We start from the raw sequence: 22,531 nt of genomic DNA, 5'->3' as shown, positions 1-22,531 counted from the left end.
TGTTGCTCTTGCTCTCCTGCCCAACTCAAGGTACCAGGGAGGGGGTCACTTGACCGCCAGGGTGCAGGAGTATGTGGTCCACTGGACTACCAATGGATTGTTGGGGGGGGGGGGTTAGGAGGCACCGGGGGGGTCTGGGGTCCATGACCACAAAGGAGTTTTGTCAGGGGTATGGGTTCCAGTGCACCACCGGGAATTGCTTGCAAGGGGTCAGTGGGGGGGGGGGGGGAGGAGGGAGAGGGAGAGGTAGGGAGCACAGGTAGGCAGCCTTTGCAGCTGCCTGCTTGTGCTTCCCTCCTCTCCGACAGCTCCAGAGCAGCAGTAAAATTTGCTCGTTAGAGCTAGGCATTCTGGAACTGTGCATACTAATGAGGTCTTTGTAATATATTTGCACGGGGTTCTCATTGGCTGCTAACGGCACACGTTAGAGCCACGGAAAACCCCTTTGTACATTATTGGCTAAGTAACGTTTGCTTTACACTGGCTAAAACTACTCTAAATCAAACATTCCTAGCATGGTAACCTTTGTGTATCTGTCTCTGAGACTGCTGACTAATCTTTAAGTGAGTGCCCAGAAAAAAAGGACCTTCAACCTATTAGATTTATTCTGGCCCTGGCCTATGCTCAGCTCGAGTGATCCAGCCAGTGGGAGCTGTGTGTGTATGTGCGTGCAGAAGTATTCTGTTTGAGTGACCCTGGTCTCGGGTTGTGTGGAGTGGAGTGAAATCCTGGGGTGGAACTGAGACAGAGGTGTGCCCAGGGTTACATAATTACAGAGAGAGAAGTGGGTATGCTAGTGTACTGTATGTAAGAAGGTCAAAGAGAATGGAGATTATAAGTGTAGAAAACTGAAATAACAGCATGTCCTCTGTCAGTAATAATCTTCAAAGAACAGTGGGAGATGAGGTGGTTGGGGACTAAATGGAGCATGTAAGGAGAAGACCCAGCGAGAAATCTGTCCCCTCCCCTCCCACCCATGACTCTCCTGCAGTGTGGCCATCACAAGGATTGTACCACAATTAGCTCCTGCCTCAGGTTTCACAGATTTCTTTTAATTTCAGAAATCCTAATGGCGATGGGTTGGTGGAATGGCCAGTCTATGACCACCATGAACAATACTTGGAGCTAAACTTAAAGCAGAAGACAGGAAGAAAACTGAAAGATCACAGAGTGGCATTCGTGACCAAGATCCTGCCTGACAAAATTCAGCAGCTAATCAAAGAAAAGAAAAAACATACAGAATTATAATTCCTATACTTTGAAAAAAAAAATGTGGTGTTATCTAAATGTGAAGTATTTCCATGATGAAATTGTGCAAGGATTGATTTGTTGAATGATGCTGGCCTTATATCCATTAATGTCTTGTCTTGTTTAGCTCACCTGTTTTTGGTTGTGGGGCAATGTCATTCAAAGTAGGGCCTGAAATGACTAGGGAAACAGAGCTGGTATTGACAGCCTGGTAAGAGAATCAGAGTAAATGACAGCGGCGTACCAAGGGGGGGGGGCGGTCCGCCCTGGGTGCACGTCGCTGGGGGGGGGGGGGGTGCCGTGCGCCTGTCTGCTCCGCTCGTTCCGTGCTCTCTCTGCCCAGGAACAGGTTACTTCCTGTTCTGGGGCAGAGGGAGCATGGAACGAACAAAGCCGACAGGCGCGCGGCACCCCCCCAGCAAGTAAAAATGCACCCGGGGGGGGTCCTTTCGCCGGGGAGGAGGTGGCCTTTCTCCGGGGGGGGGGGGTGGTCGCGCTGCACCCGGGGGGGGGGGGTGCATCGGCGATCTGCCCTGGGTGTCAGCCACCCTAGGAATGCCACTGAGTATTGTCCTTCATATACAGATATAAACTGTCTTATTTGTTTAACCTCTCAGGCAGACTGTAGCCTTTTTCCTGCTCTAATATTTTAACAATGAATTAAACTTCTCTTTACCTCCTGTTATAGGTGAGTAATATTCCACAGAGGGTCACAGATTCAGCTCTCTGTTTTAATAGCTTTTCTGAGCTCCTTAAACTACTTTTGCATTTTTACTAGATGACTGACTGTATGCCAGATTGTTTGTACCTAGGTGTATAGCATCATTTATTTCAGCAGTACTCTGAGCTAGAATCACCCCCTGTGCAACAAACCCCCCTGCAGCCCCTGCCCGGCCTACTGCACCTATGTCCAATACAAGGGAGGTGGAAGTGCAATTTTACTACCTCTAGTTCCCTTCTATTGTGTGCAGCTGCACTGCTTACATAACCCTCATTTCAGTCCTGAGTTTCATCTCTTTCACTTTTCTCTAGCTGGCCTCCACGTTCTGCAACACAAAGGAGGGGGCAGAACCATGTGGTTCCAAAACAGGTTGTTTATTGAAGGATGACCATTAAAATTACTCAGTGCAGTCCTGCGTTTCGGCACCACTCATGCCTGCTTCAGGAGTCAAAAAATTTTGTTCTGCAAGAGCAAAATAACAAACATACGTAAAATAAAATATATAGAGAAACAATAAGAAAAGAACAAACACAGGCTGTGCAGGTAATAAAAATAACCGTAAATAATAACTAATACAAACTAAGAAATGTAATTAAAATTATACCATTAAATTGAGAAAGCATATCCTATATAATAAAATGCACCTCCAACGTTCTGAAGCCGAGAAAGTGAAGCCTTCAAGCCTTGAAGCATTCCAGCTACGTTCCGGAACTACTGCTTCAGAATGTTGGAGGTGTGTTTTATTATATAGGATGTGCTCGGTGCTTTTCTGTAGCACATGGGGGGAATTTAATATATGCTGATTAAAGTGGAGAAGTGGCTGGAGGGGAGGCAGGGGAGATAGGACAATCGCTGGGTGGCTGGAGGGGGGCAGGGGAGAGAGGAGAATCGCTGGGTGGCTGGAGGGGGAGCAGGGGAGAGAGGAGATTTGCTGGGTGGCTGGAGAGGGGGCAAGGGAAAAAGGAGAATCGCTGGGTGGCTGGAGGGGGGCAGGGGACAAAGGAGAATCGCTAGGTGACTGGAGGGGGACAGGGGAGATAGGACAATCGCTGGGTGGCTGGAGGGGGGGCAGTGGAGAGAGGAGAATCGCTGGGTGGCTGGAGGGGGGCAGGGAACAGAGGAGACTCGCTGGGTGGCTGGAGGGGGCAGGGGAGAGAAGAGCATCGGTGGGTGGCTGGACGGGGGCAAGGGAAAAAGTAGAATCGCTGGGTGGCTGGACAGGGAGCAGGGGACAGAGGAGAATTGCTGGGTGGCTGGAGGGGGAGCAGGGGAGAGAGGAGAATTGCTGGGTGGCTGGAGGGGGGACAGAGGAGACACACTCGCACCCAGCAGTCTCACTCTCTCTCTGTCACACACACACACACACTTGCACAGTCACTCTTTCTCTCTCTCACACAGTCAATCTCACACATACTCTCTCAAACATACACACTCCGAGGGAAACCTTGCTAGCGCCCGTTTCATTTGTGTCAGAAACGGGCCTGTTTTACTAGTAAATAATAAAACTGCTGCTTAATTATAAAGGAGCGAAATACTGATGTGAACACATAAAAATTTAATACTGAATGTAAAACAGAGATAAAAATAGCGAACAGTATAATGTATGAATAATTAGTTCCTATAGACTAAAACTCATTACATCTGAAATCGTTCCCACAAAATAAGAGCAAAATCCCACAAAATGAGGACAAAACATACCAGCCACAGATGACAAAATGCAAATGTAAAGGTAAGAACATTCCATAATTCAGCATCTATTTAAGAACAAGGATAATATTCAGTGAACGGTTTGCCCATGGTGACTGAAGAAAAAATTGCTAATAGATAACATAGCTTACAAATGTAGGAAATGTGCTTTGGTGTAAATACTTAGCAGGAGACCCTGCCGTGATAAAAGGAACTGTGTGAAAACCACAAAATAGAAAAGTTTTGTAAATAAAAAGCTAAGGGGTCCTTTTACTAAGCCACGTAGGCACCTACAAACGCCGAACGCACGCCAAATTGAAGTTACCGCCCGGTTACCATGTGGCCCTTGTAGTGATTTCACTTTTGGTGCGCGTCCGCTACACACATCTGAAAAATATGTTTTATTTTCTGATGCGCGGTAGCTATGCGCGTCAAGTGGAATTTGATGCGTGTAGACCATTACCGCCTGGTTACCACGTGAGACCTTACCGTTAGATCAATGGCTTGTGGTAAGGTCTGGGAGCCAAAATGGATGAGCGGCAATTTTCATTTTACCGCACGTCCATTTTTGGCAAAAAAGAGCATTTTTTGTAGGTGCACGAAAAAATGATTCTGCGCACACCCAAAACACGCGTCTACACTACTGCAGGCCATTTTTCAGCGCACCTTAGTAAAAGGACCCCTGAGTGCAACAATCTGTCAGCCGAAAGAAACTTAATAAAGACGAGGGTCAGTTGAAATCGGATTCTAACTGAGGGCTGCTAAAATGAAACATATGAAAGCTCGGAAGCTACCAGCAAAAAAGCACAGAATCTATAAAAGTGAACCGGAGAACCAGAAGCTACCGAGGAGCAGCTCATAAAATAAAAACGTGTGCAAATGAAAGCAGTGAAACTGCTGGTGCAACAACACAGTATGGGGTCCTTTTACAGAGCGGCAGTGAAAAGCGGCCTGCGGTAGTGTAGGCACCTGTATTGGTCGCGCGCCGGGCCAGTTTTTACCGCATCTACAAAAAAATGGCTTTTTTAAAAAATGAGACGGGAAAAGGGCCTGCGGTAAAAAACTGGCCTGAGCCCTTAACCCCACCCATTGATCCAGCAGTAAGGGTTCACGTGCTACATGTGCGGTGACCGGTCGGCGCATGCCAAGGGCCGATTACCGCTGGAACCGGTGCACGTAGAAATAAATAAATAATTCATTCATTCACACATTATGGGCACGCGCCGAATCTAAAATTACCACCAGGCGGGCACGCTGGCCTGGCAGTAGTCTCATTTGGGCGCACGCTGCATGCGCGTAGAGCTTACCGTGGCTTAGTAAAAAGGGTCCCTCAGTGTTAAAGTGGATTGACAGCTTGGAACTAGCAAAAATAACTATGGAAGCAAGTGAAAAAGGAGGCACTTCTGCTCTTTTTTTTTTGTTCTTTGTTCTGCCCATCCCTGCAAGCTGTTGTTAGGCCCTTCAAGGCAGGCAGAAGGTTTTTCTTTTGCACACGTTCCTGTAGCTACAACCCTTCTGTGTGAGAAAGAAGATCCATAGTATTTTCCTCACAATAGAAATTCATGAGCTTGCCTATGTAAAACCTTATTAGCAAACACAGAGGCATGTGAAAGAACAGCTCTGCAGAAGGGATGACCTCAACCCTGCCTGGCAGGCACATGATAAGCTCAGCTGCATCTCATGTGTAGGGGAGGAGTGAAGCGACTCAGAAGCTTCCCAACCAAGACTCACAATTATATAAACAGATGAGAGCTGGATTTGCATTGGGATTCACTTCAGACTGAGTAGGTGCCAGGGACCCCCCCCCCCCCCCCCCCCCCCCCCCCCCCCCAAGCCCTGACATCACTCTGTGAGCTGGTAATGGATCCCCCTAGCCAGGAGATGCAGAATGTTTTTACTTGCCTGGTCCATATACAATAAAATATTTTTTTCACTAATTTTGCCAATCATATGCTCAGTTTATTGTGACACATGACTCTTTGATGGGCAGTAGCTTGTTTTAGCACACTGCAGATATGGGTTATGTTATGTTATACAATGTCTTTTATTCCGCTACTACGTTCAGTTCAAGGTGGACTCCGTTTAGCAAAAAGTCAGACTAATATGTTTGGGAATTAGAACAAAAAGCAATGAATAATAATGAGGATAAAAAAGCAATTAGTTTGAATCATAATCCAATAAGCCAAATTTACACAGATAATGTCTGCATGGTCATAAAGAGAAAGGTATTATATACCAGATTTCCAGGGCCGTGCCAACGCGGTAAGCGAGGTAAGCGTGGCAGGGGGGCGCTGTCCTCTGGGGGGTGCCCCGCTGCGCCATGCTTGCCTCGCCCTCCTGCTCCCATGTCCCAACTGCCCGTCCTCTTCTCCCCCCAACAAAATCTCTTTTAAATTTACCTCCGTCTGGCTGGCAGGGCAGCGAACGGCGCAGCGTCAGTGAAGGAGGCGGCGCTCCAGACATCTCTACTAGTCTTCCCTTCGCTCAATGTCCCGCCTTCTTCTGACGTCAAGGAAATGACATCAGAAGAAGGTGGGACATTGAGCGAAGGGAAGACTAGTAGAGACGTCGGGATCACCGCCTTCACTGACGCTGCGCCGTTCGCTGCCCTGCCAGCCGGACGGAGGTAAATTTAAAAGAGATTTTGTTGGGGGGAGAAGAGGGCGGGCAGTTGGGAAATGGGAGCGGGAGGGCAGGGGAGAGAGGACAGCGATCATCTTCACGGGGGGGAGCGCGCTCCAACCGCTTGTCTGCGGGGGGGGGGGGCGCCGCCACCCGATCCCTTGCAGGGGGGGGGGGGCGCCACAGACCCTTGGCACGGCCCTGCAGATTTCTACCATCTATTGTATAGCTAAAGACATGTTGAACCAATTTCAATTTAGTTATTGTTGGAAAATGTAATAAAACTGATTTTGAGTATTGTATCTTATATTAGAGCTGTGTAACAGTGTTATTAAATTCATCACATTTGAGGGAACCTCCACTGCTAAAGTTTTAAAAACCTGAAGGGTCCTTTTACAGAGGCGCACTGAAAATGGCCTGCGGTAGTGTAGACGCGTGTTTTGGGAGCATGCAGGATCATTTTTCAATGCACTTGTGAAAAATGGCTTTTTAAAAATTTTGCCAAAAATAGACATGCGGCAAAATGAAAATTGCCGTGCGTCCATTTTGGGTCTGAGACCTTACCGCCAGCCATTGACCTAGTGGTTTAATTCTCATGTGGGAACTGGGTTGGAATGACCTACGCACGTCAAATACCACTTGGCACGCATCCAATGCGCATGTCCAAAAAAATTATTTTTCGGACGCGCGTATCGGATGCACACCAAAAATGAAATTACCGCAAAAGCCACGCAGTAGCTGGCCAGTAACTCCATTTTGGCACGCATTGGGTGCACATAGATGCTTATGTGGCTTAGTAAAAGGGTCCCTTAGTGCACAGTTTAAATTGAACCTTTTGCTGTAATGGGTAACCAATGCAGCTTAGTGTAAAACTTAACTGATTCATACTTATGTACAGTGCATTTTTTTCTAGTAAAAAAGGTGCTGGTACTCAAATACTAGGCCACCAGTCGGGGGATCAATGAGGGACCCACCCCACAATAGCCAGGCCCCCTGCAACCAGTCACAGAATCCATACCAAGGCCGAACTGGTGTACAGAACCTGAGCTCTTTCATTTTAAAACTTGGGGTCCATGGGTCAATTTTAGCAGACAATGGAAAAGGTGCCGGTACTCAGTACCCCCAAGTACCCCCTCAAAAAAGCCCTGGCAATGCGTGTTTTCTAACAAAAAAGGTGCCGGTACTCAAATGCCAGACCACCCTTCAGGGGTGGGGTGATCGCTGAGGGACCCACCCCACAATAGCCAGGCCCCTGCAGTGTTGCCAGGGCTGCGGGTTTCTCGCCCAATTGGGCTCCTTTCCACGAGCCGCTGTGGCTTTTTCATGCCGCATGTGGGTTGTGGGATTTTGGGTGGATTTTTAAAGCCCTGCTGGCGTTTTTTTCGCCCACTGCATTTTCCCCCCACGGCCACCGGCTACGGGTTGGCTGGTTTTCCCGCAGCCGCGGCCAGTAGAAGCCCCACGGAGGCAGGCTTAATGATGTCATTTTATGCAAATGGCCTCATTAATATTTATTAATGAAGTTATTCATATGCAAATTGATTTTGTGCGGTTTTGGGCTGGCTTTGGGCGTGACAAATTTTTTCCATCTGGCAACCAGGGGCGTAGCTACAGGTGGGCCAAGGCCCATCCAATCTTGGCTCAGGCCCACCCAGTCTTTTGTGACCCTTTTCATCCACCCTCCCATTGCACCTCTCTGGGTCCTCGCTAATGAACAACCAGGGCAGAGGCACAGGACCGTGGCTCTCTGCCTGCCGCTACTGCTTCCTGTGCCGGCCCAGAAGTTTACCTCAGAAGAGGCAGGAGTGGACCGACACAGGAAACAGAAGCGGCAGGCAGAGAGCCTCTGCCTTGGTTGTCTATTAGCCAGTGGCGTACTGGGGGGGGGGGGGGGGGGCGCCTAGATTTCTTTAAAAAAACGGTACCTATGCACATGCATGCGCCCCACCTTCCCACTTGCATGTGGTGGTGCCTTACTGCGTATGCTTCTACCTTCCTGCTTGCCGCCCGCCATTTCCTGAACAGGTGATCGTTGTCACCTAGGTCGGCCTGCCTCCCAGAAAGCGCACCAAAAAGCAAAGAACAGACTGCTGCTGTTAGGGACCCAGTGTCCGCACACCACATGGCCGCTGCGGCTGAGGTGAGCTCTCTAGACGACGTTCTTCTCCTGCTTCTCCTGGCTTCAAGCAGTGCAGGCAGGCAGGCAGCACTGTGGGGGTGCGCGGTGCCCAGGCCAGGGTCCTCAGTGCACGGTCTGCGTCACCCAGTGTGTGGTCGGTGCAGGGCAGCCAGCTATTCGGCAGCGGTGCTTGGCCTTGGCTGAGGCTGTGAGGTTGAGACGTGAGCTGTTCTTCTTCTTTGACTGCTGACTTGGCTGTACGGGGTAAGGCAAGAAGGGTTCATGGACCGTTCCATAGTGTGTGCTGTGTGAGATTATCTCTACTATAATAAAAGGCACCTTCAACGTTCTGAAGCTGACTCTGTGGCTTCAAGTGAAGGGTTCGTTAGGTTCGTCGCTCTGTCACCATCTCTCTCAGCCCCACCCTCGCGCCTCTGATAGGTCTGCCACCCTCGACGTCATCACGTTTTGATGTCGAGGGTGGCGGACCTATTAGAGGCATGAGGGCAGGGCCGACAGAGATGGTTACAGAGCAACGAACATGAAGAAAAAAACCCCTTCACTTCAGCCACGGAGTCAGCTTCACCACGTTGCAGGTGGGTGGCTGGAGAGAAGGGAAAGAGAGGGGGCAACTAACCCTGGAACAGGGAGAGAGGGGGGCAACAATGCTGGAACTAACTTGGAGGGGGACCAGACGGACACAGAAACTGGGATGGATGGAGGGAGGGGGGACCCAGAAACTGGGAGGGAGGGGGAGAGGGGGGAAACAACCCTGGAACAGGGTGGGTGGGTGGGAGGGAGGGACAGCAGACCCTGGAACTTGGAGGGGAGGGGGGGCCGACCCTGGAACTTGGAGGGGTGCCAGGTGGACCCAGAAACTAGGAGGGAGGGAGGGAGGGAGGACCCAGAAACTGGGGGAGGGGGAGGGAACGACCCTGGAAGTGGGTGGGTGGGAGGGAGAGCGGACACTGGACCTTGCGGGGGGGTGGACCCTGAAACTAGGAGGGAGGGGGCCCCTGGCACACACTCTCATTCTCACACACACACACACTCTCTCGCACACAGTCTCACTCTCTCTGTCACACACACTAACACATTCACTCTCGCTGTCACACACACACATTCACTCTTTCTGTATCACACACTCACTCTCACACACACTCTGTAAAACACACACACTCCGAGGAAAACCTTGCTAGCGCCCGTTTCATTTATGTCAGAAACGGGCCTTTTTTCCTAGTTATAAATAAATGCATGGTCCATCTGTAAAAAGTCTAAAGCTGTTCCAGTTGGATAAGTCTTAAAAGGTGGAGGACAAAAGATTTTGCTTTCTTTTTTACTTATTTGACAGCTTTTTAATTTATTTGAAAGCTTCCCATACCTAGATTTAAATAGCATGAAATAAAAATTGAACATCACTAAAACAGCTTAAAAATTATTATAGCTGGTAGAAACCGCAGTTATAATCTCTATATTTTGTGCTTATTTTTCTAAGCTGTTCTATACAATACAGTTGAAGAAATTTCAGTGAGAATATCCTGTTTCTTGATCTTAACTGTTCATCTGTTTCTGTAATCTGCCTTTGGGAAGCCTGGTGTTATAAAGATGGAATATATTGAAATTAAATGGAAGTAGAATTAAACTCTGCTTTCATTGGGGGCACATGGAATCACATCTGCATCTGATGTCGGTTTTGGTCACTTGGTGGCCCTTTACTAGGTGAAAACATCTCTGCATGAATACAGGGGGAGTCCCCTTAGCCAGCCCCTCCAAATGACACTGATTTAAAATGTGGAACGAATTAGTACTATAATCATCAGAAATCAAACAAAATAAAACATGGAAAAGAAAATAAGATGATACCTTTTTTATTGGACATAACGTAATACATTTCTTGATTAGCTTTCGAAGGTTGCCCTTCTTCCTCAGATGGGAAATAAGCAAATGTGGTAGCAGATAGTATATATAAGTGAAACATCCAAGCATTACTTTGACAGTCTGGCAGGGTGGGGGTGGGTAGGAGGCATGCAGGGGGACATCAAAGTATTTCATCCTGTTAGAATATCAATGAAATGCTTTGATGTCCCCATGCATACTTCCTACCCACCCCCATCCTCCCACCCTGTCAGCCTGTCATAGTAATGCTTGAATGTTTTCACTTATATACACTGTCAGCTAGCACATTTGCTTATTTCCGATCTGACGAAGAAGGGCAACCTTCGAAAACTAATCAAGAAATGTATTAAGTTATGTCCAATAAAAAAGGTATCATCTTATTTTCTTTTCCATGTTTTATTTTGTTTGATTTCTATAGATTCTACATGGAATGTTGCTATTCCACTAGCAACATTCCATGTAGAAGTCGGCCCTTGTAGATCACCAATGTGGCCGCGCAGGCTTCTGCTTCTGTGAGTCTGACGTCCTGCACGTACGTGCAGGACGTCAGACTCACAGAAACAGAAGCCTGCGCAGCCTTCTACATGGAATGTTGCTAGTGGAATAGCAACAATCCATGTAGAATCTCCAATAGTAGCAACATTCCATGTAGAATCTCCAATGGTATCTATTTTACTGTCATAGTAATGCTTGAATGTTTTCACTTATATACACTGTCAGCTAGCACATTTGCTTATTTCCGATCTGACGAAGAAGGGCAACCTTCGAAAGCTAATCAAGAAATGTATTAAGTTATGTCCAATAAAAAAGGTATCATCTTATTTTCTTTTCCATGTTTTATTTTGTTTGATTTCTATTGATAACCTTAAGAGTGGACTAACACGGCTACCACACACCTGTACTATAATCATGAAACTAATACTTCCTCTTTGTACATCCATATGCTGCACAAGCCAGCATGTTTGAAAATTAAGTGAGATTAAATAATGCTACCAACAATAAAGAACAAGGATATAGCAGTTCATAGGTTTGCTTGAATACATTTTTCCTATGTAATTATATTGCAGGATCCTGCTATGTGTGTTGAGAAGTTTGCCATTGTAGTAGACCTATGTATGGTCAATTTTAAGATATGGGATAATGTAATCATATTTAAAAATATCAATTTTTCCATTTAATATGTACGTGGTTATGTTGATGGGGGGGGGGGAGGGAGCTGTTGGGCAGACTACTTAGAAATCCATTATCAGGGGCATTCTAAGGCATTATTTTGTAGGATCCCAACAGACACTACTACATACACACAGTGCCCACCCAAAATCTTAGGTCTGGCTACGCCACTGCCCAGTGGCAACACTGCCCTGTAACCAGTCACAGAATCTGTGAAAAGGCAGAATTGGTGTGTAGAGCCTGAGCTCTTTTACTATAACTTGAGGACCATGAATCAATTTTAGCAGACAATGAAAAAGGTGCCGGTACTCAGTACCTCCTCAAAAAAAGCCCTGGTTTTAAGTGTCAGAAAAGGAACAGAGAACCACAAATCAATAGTACTTGTGTGTGTCCCAGGAATGATTTATTTGGTAACAGAATGTGTCTCCAACCCCTTCCGGTACAGGGCAAACTGCACTGCTCAGGCGAAATGCAGAAGGGAAAAGTGCACAAAGGGCACACAAGGCACAGCCCCTTTCCAGGTAAAAGTAAAGAAAGCTGCAGTGAGAAGAGTGAAACGTCTCTTCTTAAGGCTGTTACTGTGCAGGTCAGTACTGGCATCCAGTAACTCAGATCTCCCCCCCCCCCGGAAGATAATTTTTGTAAACCTCTGAAGCGTTATACTTGTAGAGAAAATCAGAAATGATAGTTTCTGGTTTAATGGAGGAGTGGAGTAAGGCAGAACATACATTTGAAACCACTTACTGATTTTGGGGAGGGGCAGAGGGAGGGGACCACTTGAAATCATTTGCTGGAGGGGGAGGGGTGGTGTTTGAATGCTAGTAAAACTCCATTTTTACAAAGTCAGGTGAATGAATGAAGGCACTGTAAAGTGAGGGTTTTGCCTAAAGATCACGCACGCCCTTAAACATGGAAAAGAATGAGGTGGTGGGAGGGAACTGCTGGCCTGGCAGCTCTAATGCCCCTTAATTTGTTGTGCTAAAGTGCTGATCGTCTAAACGTTACTTGAATTATAATTTAGTATTAGGAAACAATGTCTTAAAGTAAAACACAAGAGCCATTAATTTTTTTTTTTTTTTACTAGTGTTACCACATCGACTTGTAACTGTTGCAACAAACTGGAATTAATGTGAAGAAATTCAGCTGTGTGTGTAATAATCCCTGCAGATCAGAAGAATGGCTTCCTGTGCTACTGGTTTACTGCTTTTCTGTTTCACTGTTTTTGCAGCAGATGGTGAGTTCCAAAATACTTCTCCAACTTGATGTTGATACGTTCAGAAATTAGAAGAGGTTTCAGACATAGGTGTGATCAGTTCGTTTGTCTGTATGCTGCCACCAGGGCAAAATTACAAAAGCTATGAATCTGGCTAAATTGAGCTGACCACAGGAGCCAGGTGCTTGAGCACCCCCAATATTAAACACACTCTTTCACTGTGTCCTGGGAGAGTTAATTTCCACTGGACTTAGCACTCCCAATAATTTTGAAAAATTGGCTCCGATGGAGCTGACTGAAAATTGCCCTTCAGAGTTTACATACTTTTAGCTGAGTTAAAGAGCCATATTTCTAGAAAGAACAGGAGGAAAGCGGTACATAGTGGGATTTGCAAATGCTCCTGCAAGTTCCCAGATGTTTTTAATGCTTGCTTTACATTTTCTAATTTTCCCAAAGAGAAACTACCTACAAAGACCATATGATAAAATTACTTTGTGCACAAATTGCCATCTAGTGTGCTGTACAGAAAATAAAAACACAGATAAATGCTTTTAACATGTTAACATATAACCGCCTTGGCCATTACAACTTCCAGGTTAACAGAGAATTCAACATGCACCTTATATAAGTAATAAACAGGGTGTAACCAACACAAAACTAGGCTTCCCAGTGATGGGAGTGGCTACATAGCAGGAACTACATTTTCACAAAAACTAAAAATTACAATGGTTCCAGAAACAATAAGTATTTAAACAGAAGGGGACACTTGTAATGATTTTGCTTTAAATGAATTGTCTGAAATATATTGTGTTAGTATTGGTGCTCTAAACCTTAATTTTATCTCCAGTCCTCCCCCTGTCACTGTTCAGTCCTAGGGTACCATCTCCCTGCAGGCTTCTGTTTCTGTGAGTGACGTCAGACTCACAGAAACAGAAGCCTGCGCGGCCGCGTTGCTGATCTGCAAGGGCAGGCTTCTACATGGAATGTTGCTAGTGGAGGAGTAGCCTAGTGGTCAGTGCAGCGAACTCTGATCCTGGCGAACTGGGTTCAATTCCCACTACAGCTCCTTGTGACTCAGGGCAAGTCACTTAACCCTCCATTGCCCCTGGTACAAAATAAGTACCTGAATATACTATGTAAACCGCTTTGAATGTAGTTGCAAAAACCACAGAAAGGTGGTATATCAAGTCCCATTTCCCTTTCCCTATTTGAGATTCTACATGGAATGTTTGCTGTTGCTACTATTTGAGATTCTGGAATGTTGCTACTATTTGAGATTCTACATGGAATGTTGCTACTGTTGGAGATTCTAGTTGGAATGTTGCTACTATTGAGATTCTGTTGCTACTATTTGAGAGTCTACATGGAATGTTGCTATTCCACTAGCAATGTTCCATATAGAAGCCTGTCCTTGCAGATCAGCAACGCGGCACAGAAACAGAAGCCTGTGCGGCCGCGTTGCTGATCTGCAAGGGCAGGCTTCTACATGGAATGTTGCTAGTGGAGGAGTAGCCTAGTGGTCAGTGCAGCGGACTCTGATCCTGGCGAACTGGGTTCGATTCCCACTACAGCTCCTTGTGACTCAGGGCAAGTCACTTAACCCTCCATTGTCCCAGGTACAAATAAGTACCTGAATATACTATGTAAACCGCTTTGAATGTAGTTGCAAAAACCCACAGAAAGGTGGTATATCAAGTCCCATTTCCCTTTCCCCTTTCGCTTAGTAAAAAGACCCCTTAGGATTTAGTGACCAGCTGCTCTTGAGCAGCACTTCTCACTAGAGGGATTAGGAAGGGTTGCCCTCTTTGTCCCCCCAGTGGTTTCCCCCGCACCCCACGGGTCACTGTGACAATGTCGGAAGACAGTGACCAGTTATGTTTCTAAGATTGCAAAGATAATCTGTTATGTGTGGGAACATATGGGCCGGTTTACTAAATATTTATCTTCTATACGTTTTTTTTTTTAATTGGTGTTTATGTTGCAGGCACTTGGCGCATAAACATCCATTTCCCTGTATTTTAGAACAGGCTTTATGTCGGCAGATTCTTTTCTAAAATACTGGTGAAACACGACACACTGACCTGTATATTTCTGCTTCTTCAACCTATCCAAAAATAGCACTGCACGTGTACATCTTTTGTGAAAAGCACTTATGCAAATTTAACGTCGCACACGAAGGGCCATGGGTGTTTAAAGATAAAATTACAGCATGTTGTAGAAGCACAGGGAACACTTAATTTCCTACAGAACTACAATTTAATTATCTTGTCTATAATGCTGTAAGTATTTCTGTCAAAGGTCAAGAGGTTTCCCAACCCACCGTGACCACCAAATATGGGAAACTCCAAGGAAAACTACTTAAAGTAAATGGCACAGACGGACGCATCGAAGCTTACCTTGGGATTCCATTTGCAAAACCACCACTTGGACCATTGAGATTTTCTCCCCCACAGCCTGCTGAGCCCTGGAACGGTGTTAGAGATGCTACTACCTTCCCCCCAATGTAAGACCTCTATCTGTATTTTATTAGTGTTATCATTAATCAGTAATATGCATTTATACAGCATATGTTATGATTTCATATGAATGAATGCTGCTTAATTGTTACTCCAGCCACCCTACCCGCTTTTTTTTATCTAATAGGTATCTCTGGAGCTTGAAATTAGCGTCCTAGAGGTATACAGGTATTGCTAGATCTGACTCCATGTATCTGTGACAACATAGTAGATGATGGCAGAAAAAGACCTGCACGGTCCATCCAGTCTGCCGAACAAGATAACTCATATGTGCTACTTTTTGTGTATACCCTAATTTGATTTGTACCTGTGCTCTTCAGGGCACAGACCGTGTAAGTCTGCCCAGCACTATCCCCACCTCCCAACCACCAGCTCTGAGCCAGAGCTGGTGGCGGGACTGGTGGTTGGGAGGCGGGAAATATTTCTGGGCAGACTTATACGGTCTGTGCCCTGAATAAGGCAGGTACAAATCAAGGTAAGGTATACACATATGAGTTTGTCTTGTTGGGCAGACTGGATGGACTGTGCAGGTCTTTTTCTGCCGCCATCTACTATGTTACTATGTTAGATTCCAGTCCTAGATCCAAATGAGACCAAAGAAAGGAGAAGGAAAAGAACCAAATTAAAAAAAAAAAAGAACCAGAGGAGAGGGGTTAGGGGAAGGATTCCTGATGAGAACCTGGTAGAATTAAAGACAGTAAATCTACTTCGTGTGGAGGATCCCTAAAGGGAGTCGGGGAGGGATGGAACGTGATACTACTTTAGTGGAAAGAATTAGCATCTCCCTCTAACAATAGGACTCCGAAAAAGATCTGCTAACTCCTAACCCTTACTCACTTGTTCAGTACCCTTATTTTATCATCCCCACCTTACATAGTAACATAGTAGATGATGGCAGAAAAAGACCTGCACGGTCCATCCAGTCTGCCCAAAAAGATAAACTCATATGTGCTACTTTTTGTGTATACCTTGCCTTGATTTGTACCTGTCCTTTTCAGGGCACAGTCCGTATAAGTCTGCCCAGCACTAATCCTGCCTCCCAACCACCAGCCCCGCCCCCCACCACCGGCTCCGGCACAGACCGCACAAGTCTGCCCAGCACTATCTCCGCCTCCAAACCACCAGTCCCGCCTCCCAACCACCAGCCCCGGCACAGACCATATAAGTCTGCCCAGCACTAGCCCCGCCTCCCAACCACCAGCCCCTCCTCCCAGCCACCAGCCCCGGCACAGACCATATAAGTCTGCCCAGCACTAGCCCCGCCTCCCAACCACCAGCCCCTCCTCCCAACCACCGGCTCTGGCACAGACCGTACAAGTCTGTCCAGCACTATCCCTGCCTCCCAACCACCAGTCCCGCTGCCCACCACCGGCTCTGGCACAGGCCATATAAGTCTGCCCAGCACTATCCCCGCCTCCCAACCACCAGCCCCGCCTCCCGATCTTGACTAAGCTCCTGAGGATCCATTCCTTTGGCACAGGATTCCTTTATGCTTATCCCACGCATGTTTGAATTCTGTTACCGTTTTCTTTTCCACCACCTCCCGCGGGAGGGCATTCCAAGCATCCACCACCCTCTCCGTGAAAAAAATACTTCCTGACATTTTTCTTGAGTCTGCCCCCCTTCAATCTCATATGATGCCCTCTAGTTCTACCACCTTCCCATCTCCGGAAAAGGTTCGTTTGCGGATTAATACCTTTCAAATATTTGAACGTCTGTATCATATCACCCCTGTTTCTCCTTTCCTCTTTTCTACTTTTCTATCTGGTCAATAATAAAAAGAGCTCATTGTGAACATTATCCACCCTGAAAGATTGTTTTGTGGCTGTACACGAGGAATTGTGACACTGAATAAACAAATGTATGTTTGTAGCCCCAGTCATGCATCCAAAGTTTATATAATCCTTTCAAGAAAGCTAGTTAATAGTTAAACTTATTAGTAGAACATAACCACAGAGGCATAGTATGGCTCATTTTCAATATGGTAATACTAGAGCCCAACATAAGGAACAGGTTATTTCATTGAACCAAACTTGCTTCCCTTTTGCCATCACCATCCAGCTGGATAGGCAGTGTCTTAAAAAGGTGGAGGATACAGGATTTTTTTTTTTTTTTTTGGTTTACATTTATATTGCACATTATCCCAAACAAACAAGGGTTCAATGTGGCTTACATTTGAAAATACAGCAAGACAGAATACTATAATTTATTTATATCATGGGAGCACTGTGAAGGGGGGGGTGTGTGAAAGGGGAGGTATGTGACGGGGTGGAGTGGGGGTGTGGTAGAGCATGGCGGGGGGGGGGGGGGCAGGGCATGTGTCCTCTTTTTTTGGGGGGGGGGAGCAAATATGGTAACCCTACTTCCGCTTAGATGGAACAGTGGCCCGGCCCCTCCCCACCTCATCCTCAATCTCCCTGAGAACTGCAGCAACAGCAGTATAACAGACAGAAAGTCTTCTGGTGATTGCTAGCTGAAAATCTAGACCTGTTTTTTTCTTTTTCCTCAACAAACTTTGCCGGTTTTCTTTTGTCCCTATTTACTTCTATACCCTTAAACATATCCATTGCCAAGAGAAGAATCCCTTCTCCTGGTAGTATATATTTGCTCCTTTCCTTATGGTTGCTCCAAGAGAAAAGTGTTCCAGTCCAGATTCTTCATATTTGTACAATGTAACGAAACCCCTTTTTACCTCCAATCTAAGGAAAGTATTTCAAATTGTTGATCCCTCATTGTTCAGTCACCAGTTGGCTTTATTTATTTTAATCAGAAAATGTACTGTGTTCTATTTTGTTTAAATTTGACGGCAGACCTAGGAGGCAACTGATCCCCTGTTTGGGACAATTCAAATCTATTCTGTGTGAGTGTCTTTCTGATCAGCTGAGATCACTTTTGTGAGTAAGTATACGTCATCTGGCATCTGATCGACTGACATAGCATTTTCTGTTCTTGTTTGAAAGTTGCCCACAGGACATGGACAACTTGGAAGCAGTAAGTAAAGCTGCAAAAGTGAAATTTCCTCCACTTACAGTTTCAGAAGACTGTTTAATCCTAAACGTTTACACACCTGCACACCGCAGCAAGCATTCAAAGTTACCTGTAAGTAAATCTACTGGGCTAATTCTGTTTTTATCATTAGCACCTGGTTTTATGAAACTTCCCCCCCCCCCCCCCCCCCCCCAGGCACAGAATGAAGAAAAAAACCTTAGGGCTGTATAAATGTTGCTCAAAAAATTTGACGCTCAATGCTTTTCTACGAATGGGTGATCCAGGAATAGTACTGAGCGATGAATTTAGCACACAGCTTTGAGCGCAAGGACCTACGCCAACTGAAACCTGGTGTAATTGGTCACAGATCTCCGGTATTCTGTAACACTGCACACATCATTTGTGAATACCCCTGACCCTCCCATGGCCACACCCCCTTTTGAGCTGCATGTGATCCAATTTAGGCACCCATTGTTACAGAATAGCGCATACCCAGATCAGCTCCCTCATCATAATTAGTTCTCAATCAAATGCTTGTTAGCTCCAAACATTAAATCATTGGAGCCCACTAACTAATTATTTTGGGCATCGATCTGGGATCCACACCCAAATTTGGGTGCCCTTTATAGAACCCAGGGATTAATAAATAAGGCTCCTTGGAGCCCTTTTACTAAGCCGCGTAGGAGCCTACGCGCGCCCAACGCATGCCAGATTGGAGTTACCGCCTAGTTACTGCATGGCCCTTGCAGTAATTTCAATTTTGGTGCGTGTCCGCTACGCTCGTCAGAAAAATATTTTTTATTTTCTGACGTGCGGCAGCTACGATCGTCAAGTAGCATTTGACACGCCTAGACCATTACCGCCTGGTTACCATGTGAGACCTTACCGCTAGGTCAAGCTTGCGGTAAGGTCTCAGACCCAAAATGGATGTGCGGCAATTTTCATTTTACCACACGTCCATTTTCAGCGCCCTTAGTAAAAGGACCCCTTGTGTCTATAAAAATCAAGGATGATACCCATAAATACAGAAGAGGAAAAAGGTCTTAATGAATCAGTTCTTAGGAAGGGAATAATGAAAGCTCATTTGCACTGTTGGTTTTTGACAGCATGCAATAGGAGGGTAGTTCTATAAAAGGACGCTTACTTTAGTTTTATAGAATACTAGCTTAACAGGTCAAATTGATGCCTATATTTTAACCATGAGCCCTTATGCCAGCCATAGACCTGGTAGAAATGTTCATGCCTAGATTGTTGAAAAGCAAGCGTAAATTTATATTTATAGTATTCTGTAATTTGCATGTGTAACTGTGCGCCCTGCCCACATGTAGCTCCACTTTCAAATTATGCACGCTCACATTTAAGCACCATACTTTTAGAATCGCACTTAGCCAGAATATTGGCATTTTCCCCCCAAATACTATAAATGGCGCTTAAAATCGTGCACGCAGCTTAATCGAGTAACAAGCCTATTAGCACCTATAATTGGGCTCTAACAATCAATTATTGGCACTGTCAACCATCTAGTTTTACGCACGCATCTTGCTAGGTGCTATTCTATAAAGATGCATGCGTATTTAAGGGGGGGGGTGAGGCCATTGGAGGCACATGGGCAGATGAGCACGATTACAGAATTCAGGAGATCTACACCTAACTCGCATGCGAGTTGGTGTAACTCTTCACACCTAAAGTTGGGTACAGATTCCTGTCCTGCAGCCTACCACTGTTTCTATAAACAGCACCCAATTTGGATCACTATTTATAGAATAGCGCTTCGCATGCATTTTTTTTTTCAGCAGCCAAATTTGGGTGCTATTTACTCCTTTAGGGGGCAGACTCTATATATGGCACCAAAAAAAAAATCAGTGCCGAAAAAAAATGCACTTGGTGCTATTCTCTAAACCTCGCTTAAAGTTAGGCGTGGTTTATAGAATACGCGTAGCAGCCATGCCCATGACTAAAATTTAGGCGCAGCTATTTACGCCAACTAAAACCTGCTGTAAATGCCCATATCTTATTTAGTCATGAATTGGGCATATTCTGTAAATTACTCTAGACCTCATTCTGCAGTAGCTCCTTTCCCTTCCAAAACAAATTGATGTTGTGACGGCTCAAAGAAGACATATTTGACATTACTCAGGGAAATTAAGCATTTACATGGATAGCATAACTGGAAACCCTTTTTCTCCTAGTCTTGTGTCCATTTAGAGATATCTAGAACGAGAGATATTTTGCCTCCTGAAAAATTACATAGTCCTAAAGAATAATCGTAAGAGTGCATCCTTGTCTTGCAAAAAGACAAAGTAGACCTAGAACCAATGTCTTCTGCAGAACTTTCCAAAATATTAGTTAAATGTAAACTATTTTTGTGTTTCACCAAAAAATGTTTTTCTCCCAGTAGTCCCACTGGAGTTTACTCTGGCTGGTGGCAGATACTCAAACTATATTCAGGGATCTGAGAGAGTAGCCTAATGGTTTGAGCAGTAGACTGAGAACCAGGGAAACTGGGGTCAATTTCCACCGTAGCTCTTGTGATTCCGGACAAGTCATTTAACCTTCCATTGACCCAGATACAAAATAAGTACCTGTATATAATATGTAAACCACTTTATATTGTAACCGTAGAAAGGGTGGTTTATCAAATCCCATCCTTTTCTTTTGTAAGCCAAAGATTTGAACAAGGGCAGGACCTAGAGTGATCTTCTGTCATATTCAGGTCATGTTGTGGATCCATGGAGGAGGCTTGATGAGCGGAGGGGCAACGTTTTATGATGGCTCTGCATTATCTGCTTACGAAAATGTGGTGATGGTGTCCATTCAGTACAGACTAGGGATCCTGGGATTCTTTAGGTAAGAGCTTATATGTTGAATAGTACATATCAAAATGTTCTGCTAAAGTAGATTGATCGTCAGCTTTAAATATTAAAAGTGCAAATTTTCATGTGGTAGCTGTGTTAGTCTACTTCTAAAGGTAGTAACTAGAAATAAAACAAAAGATAGAAAAGAAAATAAGATGATACCTTTTTTATTGGACTAACTTAATACATTTTTTGATTAGCTTTCGAAGGTAACACCACTTCTGGTCTGAAGAAGGGTTACCTTCAAAAGCTAATAAAAAATGTATTAAGTTAGTCACATAAAAAAAGGTATCTTATTTTCTTTTTTTGTTTTATTTTAATTCCATGTACTACATGTTTATTTTGAAACTGTAATTAATGCCACAAGGCCCTTTGTATGTTATCATATATGTTCCAATTAATACTATGTCCAGTGGTCCCATTCAGAGCATTTCCCTTGTTCTGCTTCCAGCACTGGGGATGAACATGCCCGTGGCAACTGGGGGTTTCTGGACCAGCTTGCAGCTTTACATTGGATTCAGGAAAACATTGAGCATTTTGGAGGTGATCCAGGTTCTGTGACAATATTTGGGGAGTCTGCAGGTGGACTAAGTGTCTCTGCACTGGTAAGTGTTACATGGAGTCTTTCAACATTAGGGTTACTTAGTCCTTTGCTCAGACCAGTATGTGGTTCTTCATGACTCCCATCATAGGTTAGGAACATCACAAACTTTTCACACTACACAGAATAAAATGGAGCTGGTGCTTGCATTTGAAGGAAATGATGACCGAGTGACAAAAGCTAAGTACCTTTATCAAGTGGTAAGATCTATTGTCAAGTGTTATATGTAACTAGTATGGATAATAGTATTGGAAGAATGCATTATAGACATTTTTACAGCTGATGTTCAGCCCGCAGGAGGTAGATTGGCGCTGTGCCCGGATATTAAATGCCGGGCCGTTTCCAGTGACCAGTATTGCATATCTGAGTTTTTTTAGGGGGGTTTGCCGGCTTAAACTTAACTGGCCAAATTAATATTCAACTCCGGCCAGTTAAGCTTATAGGAGCCAAAGATAGGACTGCTATTTAGACAGTTTGATTTGGCCACTAAACTTAGCCGGTGAGGCGCTGAATATTTGCAGTTAGCCGGTTATTATCGTGATAGCTGGTTAGCTACTATCCCTGAGATTCTATGTATCGCATCTTAATTTCCATGCAGAAATCAAAGCACATTCTATAGCAATGCATATAACTTAATTGGTTAACTAGCTAATCAGCGCTGTCAATTGGAGGTTAACAAGCAATTAGCACTAATTGGCATTAAGATGTACAAGCACAACTCGCTAATTGTATTCTGTAACATGGTGTGCTTAAATTCTAAGTCGCATAGTCGAAAAGGGGCATGGATGTTTTAAAAATCTGTGCGCTTTGTTATGGGGGAGATTCTATATATTGCACCTAAAAAAATTTGCTGCAGACATCGGTGCCAACTAATCGTATTTTATAAGTGTCGTCTA

The 22,531-nt window shown here is 45.1% G+C and overlaps 1 protein-coding gene across 1 annotated transcript in view; it reads left to right on the top strand.

Annotated features, from left to right (window-relative positions):
- LOC115471360 (fatty acyl-CoA hydrolase precursor, medium chain-like) overlaps positions 1 to 22,531 on the top strand; it is a 117,095-nt gene that overhangs the window by 65,452 nt on the left and 29,112 nt on the right. Inside the window, exons 13-17 of the mRNA XM_030205059.1 lie at positions 1,062 to 1,237; positions 14,974 to 15,178; positions 18,152 to 18,290; positions 20,893 to 21,026; positions 21,486 to 21,639. Coding sequence (XP_030060919.1) covers positions 1,062 to 1,237; positions 14,974 to 15,178; positions 18,152 to 18,290; positions 20,893 to 21,026; positions 21,486 to 21,639 — 808 coding nt within the window. The remainder of the gene's footprint in view (positions 1 to 1,061; positions 1,238 to 14,973; positions 15,179 to 18,151; positions 18,291 to 20,892; positions 21,027 to 21,485; positions 21,640 to 22,531) is intronic.

The sequence above is a fragment of the Microcaecilia unicolor genome, chromosome 5, assembly GCF_901765095.1.
Source record: "Microcaecilia unicolor chromosome 5, aMicUni1.1, whole genome shotgun sequence".
NCBI classification, from domain to species: Eukaryota; Metazoa; Chordata; class Amphibia; order Gymnophiona; family Siphonopidae; genus Microcaecilia; species Microcaecilia unicolor.
This window is presented reverse-complemented; position numbering and strand designations above follow the sequence as displayed.